The 18,343-nt window shown below is 37.1% G+C and overlaps 1 protein-coding gene across 4 annotated transcripts; it reads right to left on the bottom strand.

Moving 5' to 3' along the window:
* Positions 1–472: 472 nt before the first annotated feature.
* Positions 473–10,798, bottom strand: LOC131539511 (serine/threonine-protein kinase pim-1-like). Of its 4 annotated transcripts, XR_009270888.1 has the most exons (9): positions 10,516–10,797; positions 9,379–9,714; positions 8,089–8,241; positions 7,746–7,903; positions 7,497–7,550; positions 6,946–7,303; positions 6,705–6,836; positions 6,075–6,428; positions 475–2,449 (listed from the first exon to the last, which is right to left on the bottom strand). XR_009270888.1 is itself a non-coding variant. In XM_058774134.1 (8 exons), exons 1-8 carry the CDS (start codon positions 10,580–10,582, stop codon positions 6,304–6,306), a joined length of 1,383 nt encoding a protein of 460 aa, XP_058630117.1. In that variant the 5' UTR covers positions 10,583–10,797; the 3' UTR covers positions 3,377–6,303. The 4 variants fall into 4 exon arrangements, 2 of the variants coding, with proteins under 2 accessions (XP_058630117.1, XP_058630118.1); XR_009270889.1 differs by lacking the exon at positions 6,705–6,836 and having other exon boundaries at positions 473–2,449; positions 6,075–6,189; positions 10,516–10,798; XM_058774134.1 differs by lacking the exon at positions 475–2,449 and having other exon boundaries at positions 3,377–6,428.
* Positions 10,799–18,343: the final 7,545 nt, after the last annotated feature.

Raw genomic sequence — 18,343 nt, 5'->3', positions numbered from 1 at the left:
ATGAAGCAACAGCAAACTGGTCTAGAGATCTTGAATATGAAATATGATTTTTGAAAGACAAGTTGCTGTAATACATCAGTTTGAACAGCTTCTGTCTTTTTAACCACACAGTAGCATTATCCCTGTCTTATGATAATTCACATTATCACCAGGGGCGGTTCTTGACCACAGTAACTGGGGTGGGGGGATGGGGTGGGGGGGTGCAAACAGGGCCCACTTGTGCTTTTAGGGGGCACAATTTTTAAATTCATCCTATACTTTAAGTATTATTAATTCAGTCATTTTTCACCATGTCATGTATCATTGCAATCTCTAGAAGTAATTTATAACAATTTCAACTAAAATGAATATTACATCATGTTTAATTTATTTTGACAAATAATTTTGTAGGTAAGGGGCATCATTCTTGAGGGGGCACGAGTGAAGGGGGGGGGGTACTCTCATGCTTGTCATATGACACACAGCAGCCACAATACCACTGTATAACTGATATAGGCTTATGTATTATTATTTTTTTATTCAAAATATTCCCAAAATATATCATGAAATATCTCGATTCTCAAATATGTGTAAGTAAATGCATTTTGCACCTTTATAGATTAAGTTGATCTATAATGGGCGATAGGCAAAGTAGCCTAATAGCGTAATATTAACTTTGCATAAACTTTGCTTTTTACTTAAGTACCAGATGTCATACCATAAAATGAGTGTCATACCATAAACATATAATACCACTACTTTGTATTTTATGTGGATTTAATTAAAACATTGTAAGTTACTAATTAGCCCATAACACTTTCATTGTACAAAAAGAGCAAAGACATTTATCAAAGAACATTTTCACTTCAGTCCAGCGGGTTCAAGCACTCTCAAAAACTCCCATAATAATCTCTAAAGCTGTTTACACTGTGCAATTAATATCTGACTTGCAATCATACATCTTCACTTTGTTGTTTCTGAGGAGAGAATTCAGCGCGGTGACGAAATAGGGTGCTTCGGCAATGACTCATCTGAACGCTTCTGATTGGTCCTTGCATTCATACTGTAAGCTCAACAGAATCGTATGTGATTGGTTATAATGCGCAGTGCTTTAAAAACGTGTCTCTGGCTCTGTGCCAGCCAGCCAACGCAGATTTGAATTTAACAGCTGTTTTTCTTTTAATATAGTTTACAGGACAAACTGCGCATTTCACCCAAAATTGTTTGGTGTGATATGATGCCAAATTTAGGGGGGCCCAGCTTGTTGACAGGGGGGCACTGGGCCCCCTAGAACCGCCCCTGATTATCACACAAGTACTGGATAAAAGTTCAGATATAAACATTGACGTCTGCAGTAGCAGTCAAAAAAAAAAAAAAGAGTAAATCACCTTTTGAAAGTAACTTGACTAGTAACTATTAAAAATATATTTGTCATTTAGTCATTCATTCAAGAGATTCGTTAATAAATTAATGAAACAATACAAGACTTCATGAGTGAGTCAGCGATTCATTCATTCAAACTTTTTTAATAATAAATTCAATGTTTTCTTTATTTGAAAATGGCTGCACAGCAGCACTTGTGCTAAAACTCAGAATGTGGTGTTGATTTATATTTATTAATTACACGTGCTTGTTTTAATGTTCAGAAGAATACCTGATGTATGATAATCTGTACATTACAATAATGTAAAAAAAGATTTTATCCACGTTTTCCTGAGATGAGTGAGAAAATGAATTCACACATTTAGCACTTCCAGCATTAAAATAACATCAGCACACTTGTGTTATGTTTAAGATGCTGTATTTAATAAAAAATAAAAAATGTAAATCAATTTTTGTTTAAGATTGTTTAATTTACAGTGCAATGGTTATATAAAAATATTTAAATATTATTTATTTATTTATAAAATATTTTATTTAAAATGTTTAAATGCAGTATTTTTTGTAGTGACGACCGAGAAGCAGAACACGAGCAGAGCTACGAGAGAAGCGCCTTTCAGAAACAGGCCATTCTGTTAATGCTTGAAAAGGTTTTTTAAACGGAGAACTTTAAAAAACATCCGTGTGTGAATTTCATCTTTGTGTTTGAATTTTCTGTTGCTGACAGACTTGAATGAAGTCTGTCCTGATGTTCAGTCTCTGTCGTCATCTGCATTTGTCATAATTATTTAACTTATTGCCTCTGAAATAACTTGCATACTGTAATTTTTGTTTTATAAAGCTGTCAGGATGTATATAATGCACTTCTCTGCATCGTGTCTGATGATACATTGATCTGCAGTCTATCAGACGTCTTGGGAGACAGACGGCTCTCTGATAAGAACACGTGGAGCTCAAGTCTGCGTCCTGATGTAGTGATGAGCTCCAGTGCTGTCTGGACCGCTCTCCTTCTCCAGTTCACTTCATGCTGCTGAGTGTGAGGAGGCTGGAGGATCTTCATCAGGACCTCAGCATGGGCTTGGAATCGCTCCTTTGCTCCAGATAAACACATATGATCCACAAATAAAAAAAATTAAATACGTCACAAACACAACTCTGCCTGGAATTCAATTGTTACGCTTTCTGTGTGTTTGTGAATCGCAGCACACAGCTGTGGATTTCCAAACATTTTTTACATCAAGACGAGCACACAAATCCACAGACAGGTGGACAAGGTCAACAAAAACTGAAACTAAGATGAAAACAACTGATCAAAATCATTTTCATAAACTGACATAAAATAAAAATGAAAAAACAATTACTGAAAAACGAACTGAAATAAAATATTTCTTCACTACAGTTCTGCAAGTTTGACTAAAATAAATGCAGTGGGACGAGGATTTGAGTCCAAGGTGTGATTTATATGCGGTATAAATATTACTGTATTATCAAATTACATTTACCATTCAGTCTAAAAACTTTCAAATATGACACTTTATGTTAATAATAATTGTATATTACTCCAATATAAATACACATGGATATCATGGAGTTATCTGTGCTTGATGACGTTACGGGTTTCGATATTTCGATGTTAAGTGCATCTAGTGAAGTTAAAGGTGCTGTATGTAGGATTGACACCTAGCGGTTGAACTAGGTATTGCAGTCCAAATTCAAAATATTGGAGACGTTTTTTTTTCACCCGGCCCCTCCTCCTCAGACTTGACGCACACGCAGGTTGCCAGATTAAGGACACCAACAGAAACGAGCGCACATGCCGATGAATGAAATTAAATACGCTGTGTTTTCCGCCAACTGGCAACCCGCGGTGCCGAAATACAGTTGGGTAAACTGGCAGTGGGCGGGTTTCACAAACCATAACAAACACAGACATTCCGGGCCGGAATGCACATTTTCAAAGGAGAATAACTGACTGTAGCATTGTTTTTCAGATAAACAAGTATGTTAACTTAGCATGTTTCTTTTTTTTTTTTTTTTTTATTATGCAAACAAGCATAAAATACATACAAAATAACCAAGGTCAACAAAACATACATGACAGCCAACATGATTTGTGTGAGTGAGTGAGTGAGTGAGTGAGTGTGTGTGTGTGTGTGTGTGTGTGTGTGTGTGTGTGTGTGAGACTGGGTGTTGGGGGTGAAAGTATATAAATCAAAGAAAGTACATCAGACATGACAATAGCAAAAAAATAAAAAAAATAAAATAAAATAAATAACAATAGTAATGATAACAGTAATAATAATAATAGTAATAATAGCATTAATAAAAATAAAAAATAAATTAAAGGATGGAGGATGAGGAAGGTGATAAGTAATAACAGTAATAGTAGCAGCAATAACGATAATAAACTTATTCATCCAAGACAGGGGGTGGTTGGGGAATCAGGAAGAGGACAAATAGTAATAATAATAATAATAATAATAATAATGTTAGTAATATTAATGAAGTAATAGTAATGACGAAATAATAATAGTAATAATAATAATAAAGCTGTAAATAGAAAGATGTTGTGAGGCTGCCTCTGGGCCCTCCATGTGTAAGGCATAAATTATGCCAAAAAACGAGCCATCAAGGAGAGGTGCTGCGGGGCACAAGGCCCAAAGTTCCACCCCCGGCCGCCACTCACATGCCATGCTTACCCTACATATGTATATGTATATGTATATGTATAGTTGAGTGTATGATGCATTAAAAAAGCGTGACGTGCAGCGTGGAGCCAGTCCAGTTCAAAGTCCAGGCCCCCATGCTCACGTCTCACTTACCCTGTGTGTGTCTGATATACATATATGCATTTTTTTTTTTTTTTTTTTTTAAAATGCATGTTTCTTAAATATCTGCAAACATATTATAGTATTTTTATGCTTTAGTAGAGTCAAAATCCTACATACAGCACCTTTAACTTGTGTAGATTTAAGGAGTACAAAAGGCTTTACCCATCCACCCACCATCTACTCGAGCCAATCAGATAACAGAAACATTGCGTTGACCAGCATCTCGTTCTCGCTACAACCATCACATTCTGCTTTACAGTCAGGATGGGAACAGATTCATTTTGCTCTCCTGAAGGGAGCAACATTCTTTGGGCTCTTCGTTCCTCTAAACTCTTAGTAATCATTGTAAATTAGATATCATTCGAAAGCCTAAAAACTCAAAATTCATCAAAATTCATCAGTGAAAACCATTATGAAATCAGACATTCTGTTATCTTGGAATGGTAAATTCTTTTAGCGGTGTCAGGTGTCATATTACAAAATACTTCACCATATTTTATAATCAAATCTTTTTAGAATACATTTTGTCAGAAAGGTCTGAGTCTTAAGATTTCATATTTGTTCATTATTTTGGAATAGACAACATTGCAACAGAAATGTAAACGTGTGTGACAGGGAAATGCATCAAGAAGTCACTGGAGTTTGGGTGTCACCTGGTGCCTATTTTTAATAACATGTTCTAATTAAAATCTCACAGGGACCTCAGATTTTTTTCTTATATACAGTATATCTATTTAACTTATTTAGGGAACACAACTTATATATATATATTTATATGGCTTTAATTTTATAGCAATTTTATACAATATTTATTTTAAATAAAATAAAAACTTCTTTGCACAGTACATTTTCATTACAGTAAACAAACTTCCTTTTTTGAAATGCTTTCACTTCAGCAATAACCTGCTGGTCTCTTTATAAAGAGACCAGCCTCAGGTCTGTATTCCAAAGCGTTCCTAAATTACAGCATGTTCAGAAAGGGGGCGGCGGTTAAGGGGTTAAGTGATTTTTGTGTGGGTAAACCTTCGTTAATGTGGCTTCTTTATATTTCCACTGGGATCCGTGAATCAGGATAAACTCAGGATTGTATATAAATTATGATTATTCACAGATCCTGAGCGACAACAGCCTCTCTACACCTGACAGAATCAAACAGAACGCATTATAATCAATCACCTGTACTTACACAAATACAGGACAAATATCAAATATGAGTACAGTAACAGTATGAGCCTCAGAATCGCTGCAGCTCTACTGCGGTGTTGTGAGTGGATTTGCAATACATTTAATTAATGTCTAAAATATTTATAATGCTTAATTGTTAGATCATCATTAAATATGCTTGACTGAAGAACTGGGAAATGCTGTCGGCTGTTGTGTGACAGTAATTTCATCTGTTAAATGAATCGAGTTATTTATTAGTCTATCGATTCTAGAATTATGTGACGCTTTCATATAACGTTTCTATCCAGTGTTCCCATAAAGAGACGTAAAGCACTATTTCTCTTCCTCTAATATTTTTAAAGGTGATTAAAACATTAAAACAGGCTTGGCTTGATACACAATCTCACAGTCTTGTACTGCGCCACTTCTTATGGACCTTATAATTCCTATCTGAACCGGTGTAGATAAATAAGCAAAGCGTGATTGGTTGTAGTGAGAACGTGCTGTGATTGGTCAGCAGCAGACGGTGGGTGGAGTCCACCTGTCTGGATTTGTGCACACGTCTTGACGCCAGAAACATTTCGAAATCCTCAAATGCGTGCTGCGATGCACAAATGCACAAGAAGCGACTGGCAAACGAATGCCTGGCAGAGCTGTGTTTGTGAGTCTCTTCACATTTATTTGTGGATCACTGTAATAAAGGCACAGTTGTAAACCCACAGCTGAACAGAGCAGCTTCTGGCTCTGGATGAGGAGAGTGGAGAAGTTCTGGAGTCCTAACATCTCTGGAAGAGAGATGATCCCGGGTTAAAGGAGCTCAGAGCTGCTGCCCAACCTGTCAAACAATGAGAGCATGACAATAAGCTTCTGTTCTGAACTGAAAAGAGCTCTTTCTTATTTAAAAGGCCTGAATCGATCAAAAGAACATCTCTTTTCTGATGCTTTTTTTTCAGTTTCCTTCTCCTTCATTCGCTGTGGAGAGGTCTCCAAACCAGGCATGATCTAAGATGTCCTGTAAAGTCTCAATCATTGCTGGCCCTCCGTACCCAAGTTTCCGAAGAAGATCCCTGCAATCTGTGAAAGTGTTCAGAAGAGATCCGATCAGTCATATTTGCCTTGACTCTCATAAACACATTTTTAGGTCTATAGTTCATGTAAGGTAATGTGATCATGAAACAATGCATTTGTTGCTTTCTCTGGATGCCCATTTAATCACTGCTAAACATTCAGAGTAATCTGTCAATGTTTTACACTCGACACTAATCATTTACTGTCACTTGTGTCAGAGCTTTATATGTTTTTTAAGCAATAATGGTGTTATTTCCATTTCGTCCTTGTTGTTGGTCTCACGTTTGGACAGGTGTTCTTGTTCCCAAGGCGGAAATGCATCAATGAGCTCATCTAGCACTGAGCATAAGAATCTAGCCGTTTCCAAAACACTGGCCACTCTGACCACTGGGTCTAAAAACTTTAGGTCCTCTTCTGTAAAAAATAAATAAATGCATTTCCAGTGTTTAGTAAAACATAATAATAATAATAATAATAATAATAATATGATCATCAGTGAACTGTGTTCAAAAAGCCAACTCACTTGATGCAGCGACAAGCCGTGCATGTCTAAAGTTGATTATCTTCAGCTGCAGGGTGTCTGTGTTCATGAGAACTCTTCTGAAATCTGTGTAATGTAAAACGCCACGATCCAAACAATGCTTCAGTGCGACTGTGAGCTGCTGCAGGATGCGTCTGGCTGTTTCTTCATTCAGGTGACATCTGTTTTGTCTGATGAACTCAGACAGAGTCACACACGGACGGGGATTTTCCATGACCAAGACGTCTCGTTTCATCACGGTAAACCAGTCATATAATCGTATGACATGTTCACAGGACGGAGGCCTTTGCAGCGCCAACATTATAATTGCCTCTTCACACAGAGCACTGCAAAAACTATCCTAAAGAAAAGAGATTGACAAAAGGTTAGCTGACTCCAGACTAATTTCAGATCTCCTGAGATGAACTTCACATGTACTTTATAACCGATGATTCTAGGCCTTGATTGTCTAATTGAGTTATACCTCATATATCTACATACAGAATTTAATAAAAACTATTCTTAAGAGAATTTCATGAAGAATAAAGTCTTACATCATACGGCATTCTGTCTATAGCCCAGCGCCTCCTGGCAAATTTGATGAGCACCTAAAAATGAAGAAAATGTTTGAAAATGTAAGTAAACTCATCAATTTTTGTTTGTGTTCATGATCATCTATAATCTTTACATTTTTTAATCATGTGTTTTTCGAAGCTGTAAACACTGATATCTATGTCAGGACTCAAAGTTCACAGAAGAAAACACAAGGCAAAAAGTTGGGTTATGCAGCAAGAGCAACATACTTGTTGGCCATCCGATCTTCTTATTCCTTCATGAAGACAGGCAAACCTTCCCGATGCCAGTTCCTCTCCCACTTCATAGAGAGAGCGGAAGTATTCTGCTTCAGGCTGCAGTCTCAATACACATATTGGATTCAAAGGTGTCCATCTGAAAAAGTCATCTGAAAAACACATAACAACATGTTACTATACAGTATGAGGCTGAACTCCAGCAGCTGCTTCTGACTAAACACACCTGCGCATATCAGTTGAGGAAACAACAGTAGAGAAGAAAAAATTTAAACTAAAACCAGAAACAACAGGCTAGAACTGACACGAACCAGAGCAATAATAACTGTAGACTCACAGCCTGTCGGTTCTGCTCTGGATGTTTGTGGATTCTCCTGCGATGGCTCCCCTTCAGGCACACCACGACACACTTTGGTTTTGAGGCTTTGGAAGTGGCGTTTTACAGCCTTCCGCAGGCTCCTGAAACCTTTCCTCCCTTTTGTGTGTTTTTCTGCAGACAAAGAATATTGATGAGAAACATCTTTATTATTAGCACAGATTACAGCTGAAAGATTAACTTGTGAAACTGTCGTAATGTAGAGCTGCTTTATGTTGCTAGTTCATGAGCTGGGCTGCATTAATGCACGGGTGATGCCGGAAAATACTGTAACTGCATTTTATAATGAGTCGACTGTCCCTTTAAAATTATGAGTTACTTTGCTTTGAATGCATGTGCAGGCCTCCCAAATATGAAAGTGGATCTCATTTGTCACATTTTTTCCCGAGGCTCACGCCATATTTTAACGCAGACCTAGGAGAAGATACAGATGCAGATCATGGTAAAGGTAGATCATATGCTAACAGTAGCTAGATACAATAGTCAGATAATTAACTCCTTTTTCATCTTAACATAATTGAGCAAGCACACACTAGAACTGTGTGAACGATTCTGCATAAATGTAGTTAAATAGGCCCGTCATATTAATGTACCGTTTTATTGTTAGTAAAGTACTCGTTATCGGCTATATTAATAAACAAAAGTTGCATCTACTATTAGAAAGCACTTAATTGCGTCTGATGTTTCCAGATAATCTACCTAATCAAGATATTTGGGCTTATTTCTGTTTTTACGAAAAGAACATGCATAAATGAGAAAACGCGGGAAGTACTTGATGTTAAAACTAGTTTTTAAGCGCAATAAGCCACAAAAACGATCTCAATTCGTTACTCGCACTGACTGACACCCAGAGCGTCCACACAGAAAGCCGCCTCTCAGACAGCATGAACACTAAATTATTTCAATATATATCTGTTTTTGTGAGTATTCGCTTAAACATATTTGGGTATGTCTTAAGTGAAAGTAAACAGTTGTGGAAAAATTTGATGTACATTAGATCTGTGATTTAGATTTTAATATAATACCTGCTGCTCTCTGTCATTAATGTTAATCAAACAACGAAAGAAAAGAGGGAGTCACTCGCTACTAGTGCTTCAAAATCTTACTTGCCCTGCCACAAAATTTTTTACATACCAGCATATTACAAGCACAGTGCTGATGCTGATTTATACAGAAGCCACACAGTAATTGTCTGCTACTATTATTTCTGTATATATGTCAGTGTTGATTTGTATTGACGTAGTCAGTCACCTGTTGGGTTGCTTTGTTGTTCAGGATTGTTCTCAGACGACGGTTGAGCTCTGCTGTTCTCCGCTGGGAAGTACTCGAATGCGTCCTCGAACACGTCGCTGCTGCTCTCAGCTGATGCTACAGCTCTACTCTGCGTCGCTTGAGCGTAATCGAACACTTGCTGGGCCTCGAGCGGATCTGTGTCTGCTGTCGGTTCTGCTCTGGATGTTTGTGGATTCTCCTGCGATGGCTCCCCTTCAGGCACACCACGACACACTTTGGTTTTGAGGCTTTGGAAGTGGCGTTTTACAGCCTTCCGCAGGCTCCTGAAACCTTTCCTCCCTTTTGTGTGTTTTTCTGCAGACAAAGAATATATTGATGAGAAACATCTTTATTATTAGCATAGATTACAGCTGAATGATTAACTTGTAAAACTGTCGTAATGTAGAGCTGCTTTATGTTGCTAGTTCATGAGCTGGGCTGCATTAATACACGGGTGATGCCGGAAAATACTGTAACTGAATTTTATAATGAGTCGACTGTCCCTTTAAAATTATGAGTTACTTTGCTTTGAATGCATGTGCAGCCGCTCCCAAATATGAAAGTGGATCTCAAAAGAGAGAAAAAAAAATGGCTAAAATAAAGTGTAAAGTCAGTCAAATTTGTTATATTTTGTACCGAAGCTCACGGCATATTTTAACGCAGACCTAGTAGAAGATGAAGATGCAGATCATGGCAAAGGCAGGTCATATGCTAACAGTAGCTAGATACAATAGTCTGTAATTAGTCGGATAATTAACTCCTTTTTCACACAGAAAGCTGCATCATATTACTACTTGTGGAAAAATCTGAGGTATATTAGATCTGTGATTTACATGTTAATATATTACCTGCTGCTCTCTGTCATTACTGTTAATAAAACAACTAAAGATACGAGGGAATCAGTTGCTATTAATGCTAATTTTACTTGCGCTGCCACAAAAAGAAAAAAAAAAGTTGTGTTATGGTTGTTTCTGAAACCATAATTTTAGCTCCAGGTTTTGCACTGAAGTTGATGTTTCTGGAAGAGGCTGCTGATGCTGTGCTACAGTCACAGAAGTCACACAGTAATCGTCTCTTACTATTATTTCTGTATATATGTCAGTTTTGATGTGTTACCTGTTGGGTTGTTCTGTTGTTCAGGTTTTCCACTCGACGGTTGAGTCTCTGGTGAGTCTGCATCCATGATGTTCGCTCTCTGTGTGTTGTCTATTGTTGTCTATCTGTAGACTGTGTTTGATTGTGTCTGTAACCGCTTCGGTCGCTGCTCAGAGAATCCAACTGAACTCAACTCATTTGCATATTCAGAGTCTGTGACGTCATGAATAGAACACGCGCGCCTCCGCGGCGGTGAAGTCACGTGACCCGGTCCCGCGCGAAGCTGTGTTACAAACACATTTAAAGCAAAGGACTTTCTAAAATGTAAACTGGGGACATTTCCTTATTATGTGGTCAAAATATAATTGAAATCTCACTTGTGATTATCTACGAATAAAATTATTATTATTTTTTTTAAACGTTTTTTTAATTGCTGTGGGTTCCATAGCCTATCTACTAATGTTATAATTTATATTTATTATATATTTGAGGATCAGACTGAGCCTAGTTTTTTTTATAACTCACCAAACATCACACTGGTCTCTGATCACTTGTCCCTACAAATCTGAACTCACTAACTTACTAAAATGATCATTCATTTTCTTTTATAGGCAATTACAGTGTGCCTCTGATTCTGTCAACCAATTTTGCCAATATTGCACCTGTAATGTTTTTAATTAGTATTTTTAATGTTATAGTTAATATAATGTCCCTGTCTCTTTATTTAAATTTAATTACCATTTGTCATTAATTTAATCTATATACTTTTATCTATACAGCCAACTGAACAATAGTCTTTTCTAATACAAACGATTTTTCTGGTTTATAATTAATTCAAAAGCAAGGATTATAAAGTGCATGAACTGGAATGTCTCCATGTGAGCTAGCATCATTCAGGGGCATTCACAAATTATTTGTAACGTAATTCCAGATGAACAGCAGAAAATCAACAGCTTATAAGTGAAAAAAAAAAACTAAAACTAAAAGAATAAATAAAAATGACACTTTACCGGAGATAGGGCCACGCCTTCTTCCTCCTTCCCCTTCTTCAAGTTTTTTTATTAATTAATTAATTAATTAATTATTATTATTATTAACGTCACAAGAACAGTGATATATTATCACATGGTGGCATAGTTAACAACATTAGCTGCAAGAAAAAATATGTAAGAAATCTGTGCTTTTAAAACATTTTGTTCAGATTTTTTTTTTTTTGCATTTATTTTGTTACAGTCATTTCTAAGCAATTTCTAAAATTAATTTGAAAGTTAATTTTTATTTTATCCCAATAAAAGTTATTTACATTACAAAATGTCATTTTGAAAATAAAAAGCACATTACATACATAGAAATAAATGGTTATTACGCAACTTAATTTTCTGTGATCTCAGATAAATGCAGTGATAAAACAAATATCATTTTGATTAGTGACCACATAACAATACATGATATTTTATTATTATATGATATGATTAATATCCTATTTTTAAATATAATGGTTTAATTGTAAATATGGTGTTTGTCTGTAAGGTTGTCAGCCAACTTAATATATAACATTTACCATCTGATTCTAACCATGTCATGTCATCAAATGGAAAAGTCAGCCGGCTGTTCAAGTCAAGTTGACTTTAGTACCACACTATGCAAGGTTCAGTTTATTGTGAACCATCTTTTGATGTTAAAATATAAAAAAAAAAAAAAAATTTACATGTTGTTATTTTGTGCATGTCTTTTAACAGTTCAGATGAAGACATGAGCTATGAATTATTCACCAGATACAAAGAACTACAGCTTTGCTAGCAGAAAGATTGAGCTCCTCACAAGGAACTCTGGCCAGAGACGTCCTGCCAGGGACATCCTCCTCGCCTCTGATGCCCCCTTCTCACAGTCTTCTTCCATCCCTTACAACCAGGGCCGTACGCAGGATTTTCTAAATACAGAGGTCCCAAAATGGAGATTGGTAGGGGGTTTCGGGGGCATGCTCCCCCGAGGAAATTTAGATTTTCCTGACTTACATGTGTGCATTTTAAGATGTTTTAAGGCTCATAAATTAGATAATAATATAGGTTTAAAACCAAGTCAGTGGGCAGTAGTAGCATAAAATATTTTTCAAGATAACAGATTCTTAAACATGAGAATCAGATTAAATGTTGCAATGAATGAGCCACGCAACAAACTGGAAATAGAGAAGATATCGTTTGTTTATGTTTATGAATTTAATAAACTCAAGTTATAATTATCCTGGTAGCCTTCAGTAAAATCAAGTGTCTAAAATGATATTTTTTTTAAATATTTTTAATTCACACTGACAGAAATCTTTTCCAATAAGTTTTTTTTTATATTTTATGGACATTTTTATGTTTATAAAGCCATTTTTTCTAAAATTGTTCATTATCTTTTGAGTCAAATTCTGAAAATGGCATTTAGATGTATTTACACACTGTTTAGTGCAAGACATGAATGCATTTAACTGCAATTACAAATGCATAAATAATGTTTTGATATATTAAAAATAAAACGTTAAATGCTGATATTTGAAATGATTTAAAACATGAAAAAAAATCGAAATGTAAAATTAAAACCGCCAATAGGAGTCACTGTTAATAAGTGAGTCATTGCGATTGAACCGAATCATTTAAACGGTTGATTCATTCAGGAACGAAACACCGTCGTTGCTCAGAGACGCAAAACAGTGCTGTGGCTGTGTTTGGAATGATTTTTGTTGGTGAAATAGAGCAAAAACAGGCAATATAGTGTCTAAAACGTAAGTCTCTTAATTAACTTTTTGTTTATTGAGCTGTTGTAAAAAATCAATATCACATTTGTAATCATGGTAATTTTTGGAGAAAAATGGCACTCTTCGTGTGAAACTGATTAACTATATGAAGTGGTATAAATATATACATTTTCTGCCCCCATGTCTTGAATTTGTGATCATTCTAAATGCATTTTAATAGACTGAATCATGCAGTTAAAGAACACTCTAAATGCGCACTCGTCTAGGATTCACGTAATGTATGCGTGCACTCTGTAGGGGTGTTTTGAATGGTTTTTGCAAAATACTCGATCATGCCAAACAACAATTACGATATTATCGCAGACTATATATCGCACACCCCTACGCTGAGATCTGTTACCTTGGCTTTTTATCCTTGCAGCACCAAAGCAGAATTCATATAAAGTAATTATTTTACAACTTCTGTTACTGGAAAAATACAGAGGTCCGGACCTCAGGGACCTCAATGGTGGGTACGGCCCTGCTTACAACCACACCATGCTACAGAACAAATTCGACACGCTGGCGACCATATCACTCAACCTCTGCTCCTCCGAGTTGCCATGACTCGTCATCAAGGGAAGACAGGATTCAGGCGAATCTTGCAAGACTGTTTCAGCCATATAACTCCAATCCGGAGTCTGGGGGCTATTAGGGAAAGCACCTCAAAAGGAGAAGTGAAGCCGGAACCAGGGAGCACTTTCTTGCCAAATCTCGAGGACACCAGGCTTCTCGAGGAATGTGGTCTTGGCTGCAAATTAATTACTTTTTCAAGTAACATGGCCAGCCATTCAGCAGGGATGTGATTTCCGTATTTTCCGACATCTGAGGGATGACCCATTCCATTCAGCAAGTTTCCTTTGGCGCGGATCTGGCCCATATCAACAGATAAAGTGTGGCCCAGATTAGTTCGTGTTCACCGGCCCAAAACTGGTCCATATCTTTTTAGCCAGAACTGAGCCAAAACAGTGCCATAACCCAACCCAGAGTGAGCCAAATAATAAAAACAGACGTGGCTGATATATGGACCTTATATGGCTGAGTTCTGTAAAGGGCTGACGGCTCTTATGTGGCCCACATGTGGCTGATACACCAAAAGCCATTATTCAACCATATTTACACCACACCTATCTTTTTTATTTAAAATACCCATTACACAGTAAATCTTAAACACAAAAATGGATTCACACTCATTAAAATACTATAAACTTTTTTAAAAACAACAGAATTACAATACACAACATAACATAAAATAACAGAAGTGTGCTATTTTGTAAATGTCAGATGAGTGAATAAATTTGCTAAAATTGATACTTTTAGTAAGTCTCGCCAGTCTTTCTCACTCACAGTCTGTCAGGAAAAAGAAGAGAAAAAAGAACATTAGTATATCATAATTAGTATCATACATTAGATATTATATGAAGACAAGCACATAAATGACTGTAAATCAGAACTGCACCCAAGACATGAGTGCTGCTGTGAAGTCCCTTTTTAAATTTAAATGTTCTAAAATTTAAAAAATGTAGCTACTTTAATAACAGGCTATTTTTAGACATAATAATAATATACATAATATTAATGAAAACATTAAGGGTGTAATGGTACCTCAGCTTTGAAGTCACAGTTTCAAACATTTTTGGAGAAAACACACAATTGTTTTTTGTTTTTTAATAAACGGTGCACTGATCAAACACACCTGAGCTTCATTAAGAAGAGGAGATATAAGCAGAGGCAGGGAAAGAAAGGGTGAACAAGCTCTCCACTTCACCAGCTTATGGTGTTTTCTCCCCCTGCTTTCCGCAGGCTCGAGCGACTGACAGATCAGCGCATCTCACATTGCATGGACACAGATCACTTTGCCCCGGACTTCGCATTGCAGTACCTCATTCATGGATCGCACTTTGCACTGTTCGAGACTTCAATAAAAACACCCTCTGGGGTTTTTCTGTTGATTTAAGCCACTTCTGTGTCCGTGTTCTCATTCACCCCGCCACGCATTGTATAAGTTAAATTGTGATAGCCGTTTACTTATTTCTTCATGTTTCTTGGAAATGTTTCTTGTGTATATTTACTAAGTAATAACATTATGTAAAATTACTCTCAGAGCTTTTCTGCAGTTCATCACAGCTGGTATCAGTCTTCTTCTACCCACATATGATGTGTTGTATTTCATCGGGTCTAAATCATCCAGCGGCTCTTCTGACATCTGAAGCATGTAGGCTATTGCTGAGCAGTGAGCAGGAGAAAGTTTCATCTCTAAATCTTTGTCTGATTTCACAAACTGCTGAATCTCTCTGGTCAGAGTCTGATCATTCACTTCTAGCAGACAGAGGAACAGATCGATGGATCTGTCAGCTGAGAGACTTTCACTTCTCTTGATCTTCTCTTTAAAGGGGTGGTTTACTGCTTTTTTTCTTCGCTTGATTGTGTTTATGGGGTGCAATATAACATGTCTTCGTGTTTCGTTTGTTAAAAAACGCCTTATTTTTCATATATTTCTCCTTTATTGTAAGCCGCTTTCTCCTCTGTCATTTGAACGACCGGTTGACTTCCTGATTCTATGAAACCACTCCCTCAGAAACAGGCAATGGGCTCAGATTGGTTAGTTGGGCCGGTGTGTTGTGATTGGCTAAACTGCGTACTGCACATTGTCCAGAAACTTCACGCCCATTACCTTCACGGGCGACAGCTGCATGTGCTCCGGTCAAATGTAAATAATGGTGTCAATATTGCTGTATCAGTTTGAGCCAGAATCAGACCCAGAAAGCGGTAATGAAGAGAGTCAAGCAGAACTACCGCAAGCACGGCTCTTACAAAACGTTTCTGAATGATAAGTTTGCTGTTGTGATTACATATCATTTTTTGAAGTTTGTACATGTTTGTCTTATACACACAAAATAGCATCGAACTAACTGGCTACTGTAACCAAACCGCGTTGGCTTGTGTTTACGTTCTTGATCAAATCGAAAAATTACGTCATAAAGTATACATGGAAAATACATTTACAAAATTAGTACATAATTACAAATTCGGGTCCAAAATGTTTGTACACGTTTGTCATAGACGCACGAAACATCATTTAACTAACTGTCTACTAAAGCCAGCGTTGGCATTTGTTTACGTCCTTGATAAAACTAAAACATTACGTCTGAATTTATACATGCAAATACATTTAAAATTATGAAATCTTACTTACAGGTTGTGGCCCAACAACTGCTGCCTCTGGTTTTAAAGTTGGAACCGCTCCATGTTTTAGTAATAGTTTCTGTGTGAATCCGGCATTGAACTCATGTAGATTCTGGAAGCTGTCTTCCGTAAAATGCGCAGCACAGAGAGTTAAATTAGGATTGTAATTTTCAGGAACATAATCAAACATAAATTTTAACCATTGTTGACGAACTACAGCGTCCGTAGGAAGCCCGAACACAGAAGACCTGACAGCTGGGTGAAAATAACACAGTTTCGACGGCATGGCTACAACTCTCCACCATAACTCTTCCTCTTCGACAAAGCCGCAGAACATGGCCTTGCCCCTTTTTTTGCATGTTCCGGAGGGAGGGGTTGATGCAAATTTATGGGTTTGTTACGTATGCAACCCGGGAAGTATCTCATTGTAGTCCCATATGAGTCGTTTTTGTAGGCATTAAACTTCCTGATTTTTAAAAGACGATATCTCCACTTACGTTGAACTTTCAGCGCAGCAACTTTGCAGATACGGTTCATGCACCAACAGCAACATTACACACTATTTAACCTTTTGAGCGGTACGGTCCCACATATGGGATTTAGAACGCTCGGTGATGTCGCATAACTGCCAAATTCAAACTGCGTTTTGGCGCTTTGTCTGACGCCGAGATGCCGCTGCACTTGTCATATAATCGCACCTATGCAGTGTTTTTAACCACATAATGTTTATTTTATGCTTTAGACATTTAAATACACATAAGTACTAGTAAAACAATACATTTAGAGTTCGTAAAATACACTCAGATGTTTATGGAAGCAGCAATAACAATCCATTCAAATATAATTTTCAGACGTGTTTTATTAATATCAAATACACATAGTGTAAGTAACTATAAAGTTCACTCTATTCTCCTCCCATCTCACCCGCCACTTACTTACATGTATTTCGCGAGAAATTGATGAATTTACGTGATGTAAATCCGACTGACAGGACTCTCTGAACTGCAGCGCGAACAAACATGGCGGCGCCCATCTCACATTACAGATCACGATCAAGATCATTTAGAACTGTTTTTAAACGATAAAACACACTCATTTGCACATATTTGTGAATCGGAATATCAGATAGTTGATTATATGGTAAGCAACTTTATGAATATTTTGAATAAAAAAGGAAAAACTAAATAAAAGCGATCCATCTGTCATACAGTGTTATTGTGGCCACGGTGTGTCATGTGACAAGCATGACGCGTCGCCATGGAAACATTAAGGGGAAACGTTCTAAAATAACGGTCGCCTAAAAAAAACTCACTCGGACCGCTGGAATATTTTAAACTCACCACTGAAAAGGTTAAAATGAAAAAAGTGAAATCGCAGTAAACCACCCCTTTAATGTACTGTGAGGTTTCTCTGATGCTCTCTGAGCTGTTCTCTCTGCGTGTCAATAAATCCTGTAATAATCTCTGATTGGACTCCAGTGAGATGCCCAGCAGGAACCGCAGGAACAGATCTAGATGCCCATTTTTTCTTTGAAGAGTTTGATTAACTGCTGATGCTAGTAACTCACACAGAGAGTTTCCATCAGACCTGTCCAATTTATATTTACATTCCTCGATCAGAAGCAAATGAAATGGTTCTATGTTATTCATTAGATGAGAGTAAAACACATAGAAAGCAGCCAGAAACTCCTGAAAGCTCAGATGTATGAAGCAGTAGACTTTCCTCTGATGAAACACAGATTCCTCCTTAAAGATCTCAGTGCAAATCCCAGAATACACTGAGGCATCAGTAACGTCTATGCCGCTCTCTTTCAGGTCCTCCTCATAGAACATCACATTGCCCTTCATCAGCTGTTTGAAAGCCAGTTCAGCCAGTTTCACAATCACT

Source organism: Onychostoma macrolepis, chromosome 04 (genome assembly GCF_012432095.1).
Source record: "Onychostoma macrolepis isolate SWU-2019 chromosome 04, ASM1243209v1, whole genome shotgun sequence".
Classification (NCBI taxonomy): Eukaryota; Metazoa; Chordata; class Actinopteri; order Cypriniformes; family Cyprinidae; genus Onychostoma; species Onychostoma macrolepis.
The sequence above is the reverse complement of the archived record's forward strand: the minus strand, read 5'-3'. Positions and strand labels throughout refer to the sequence as shown.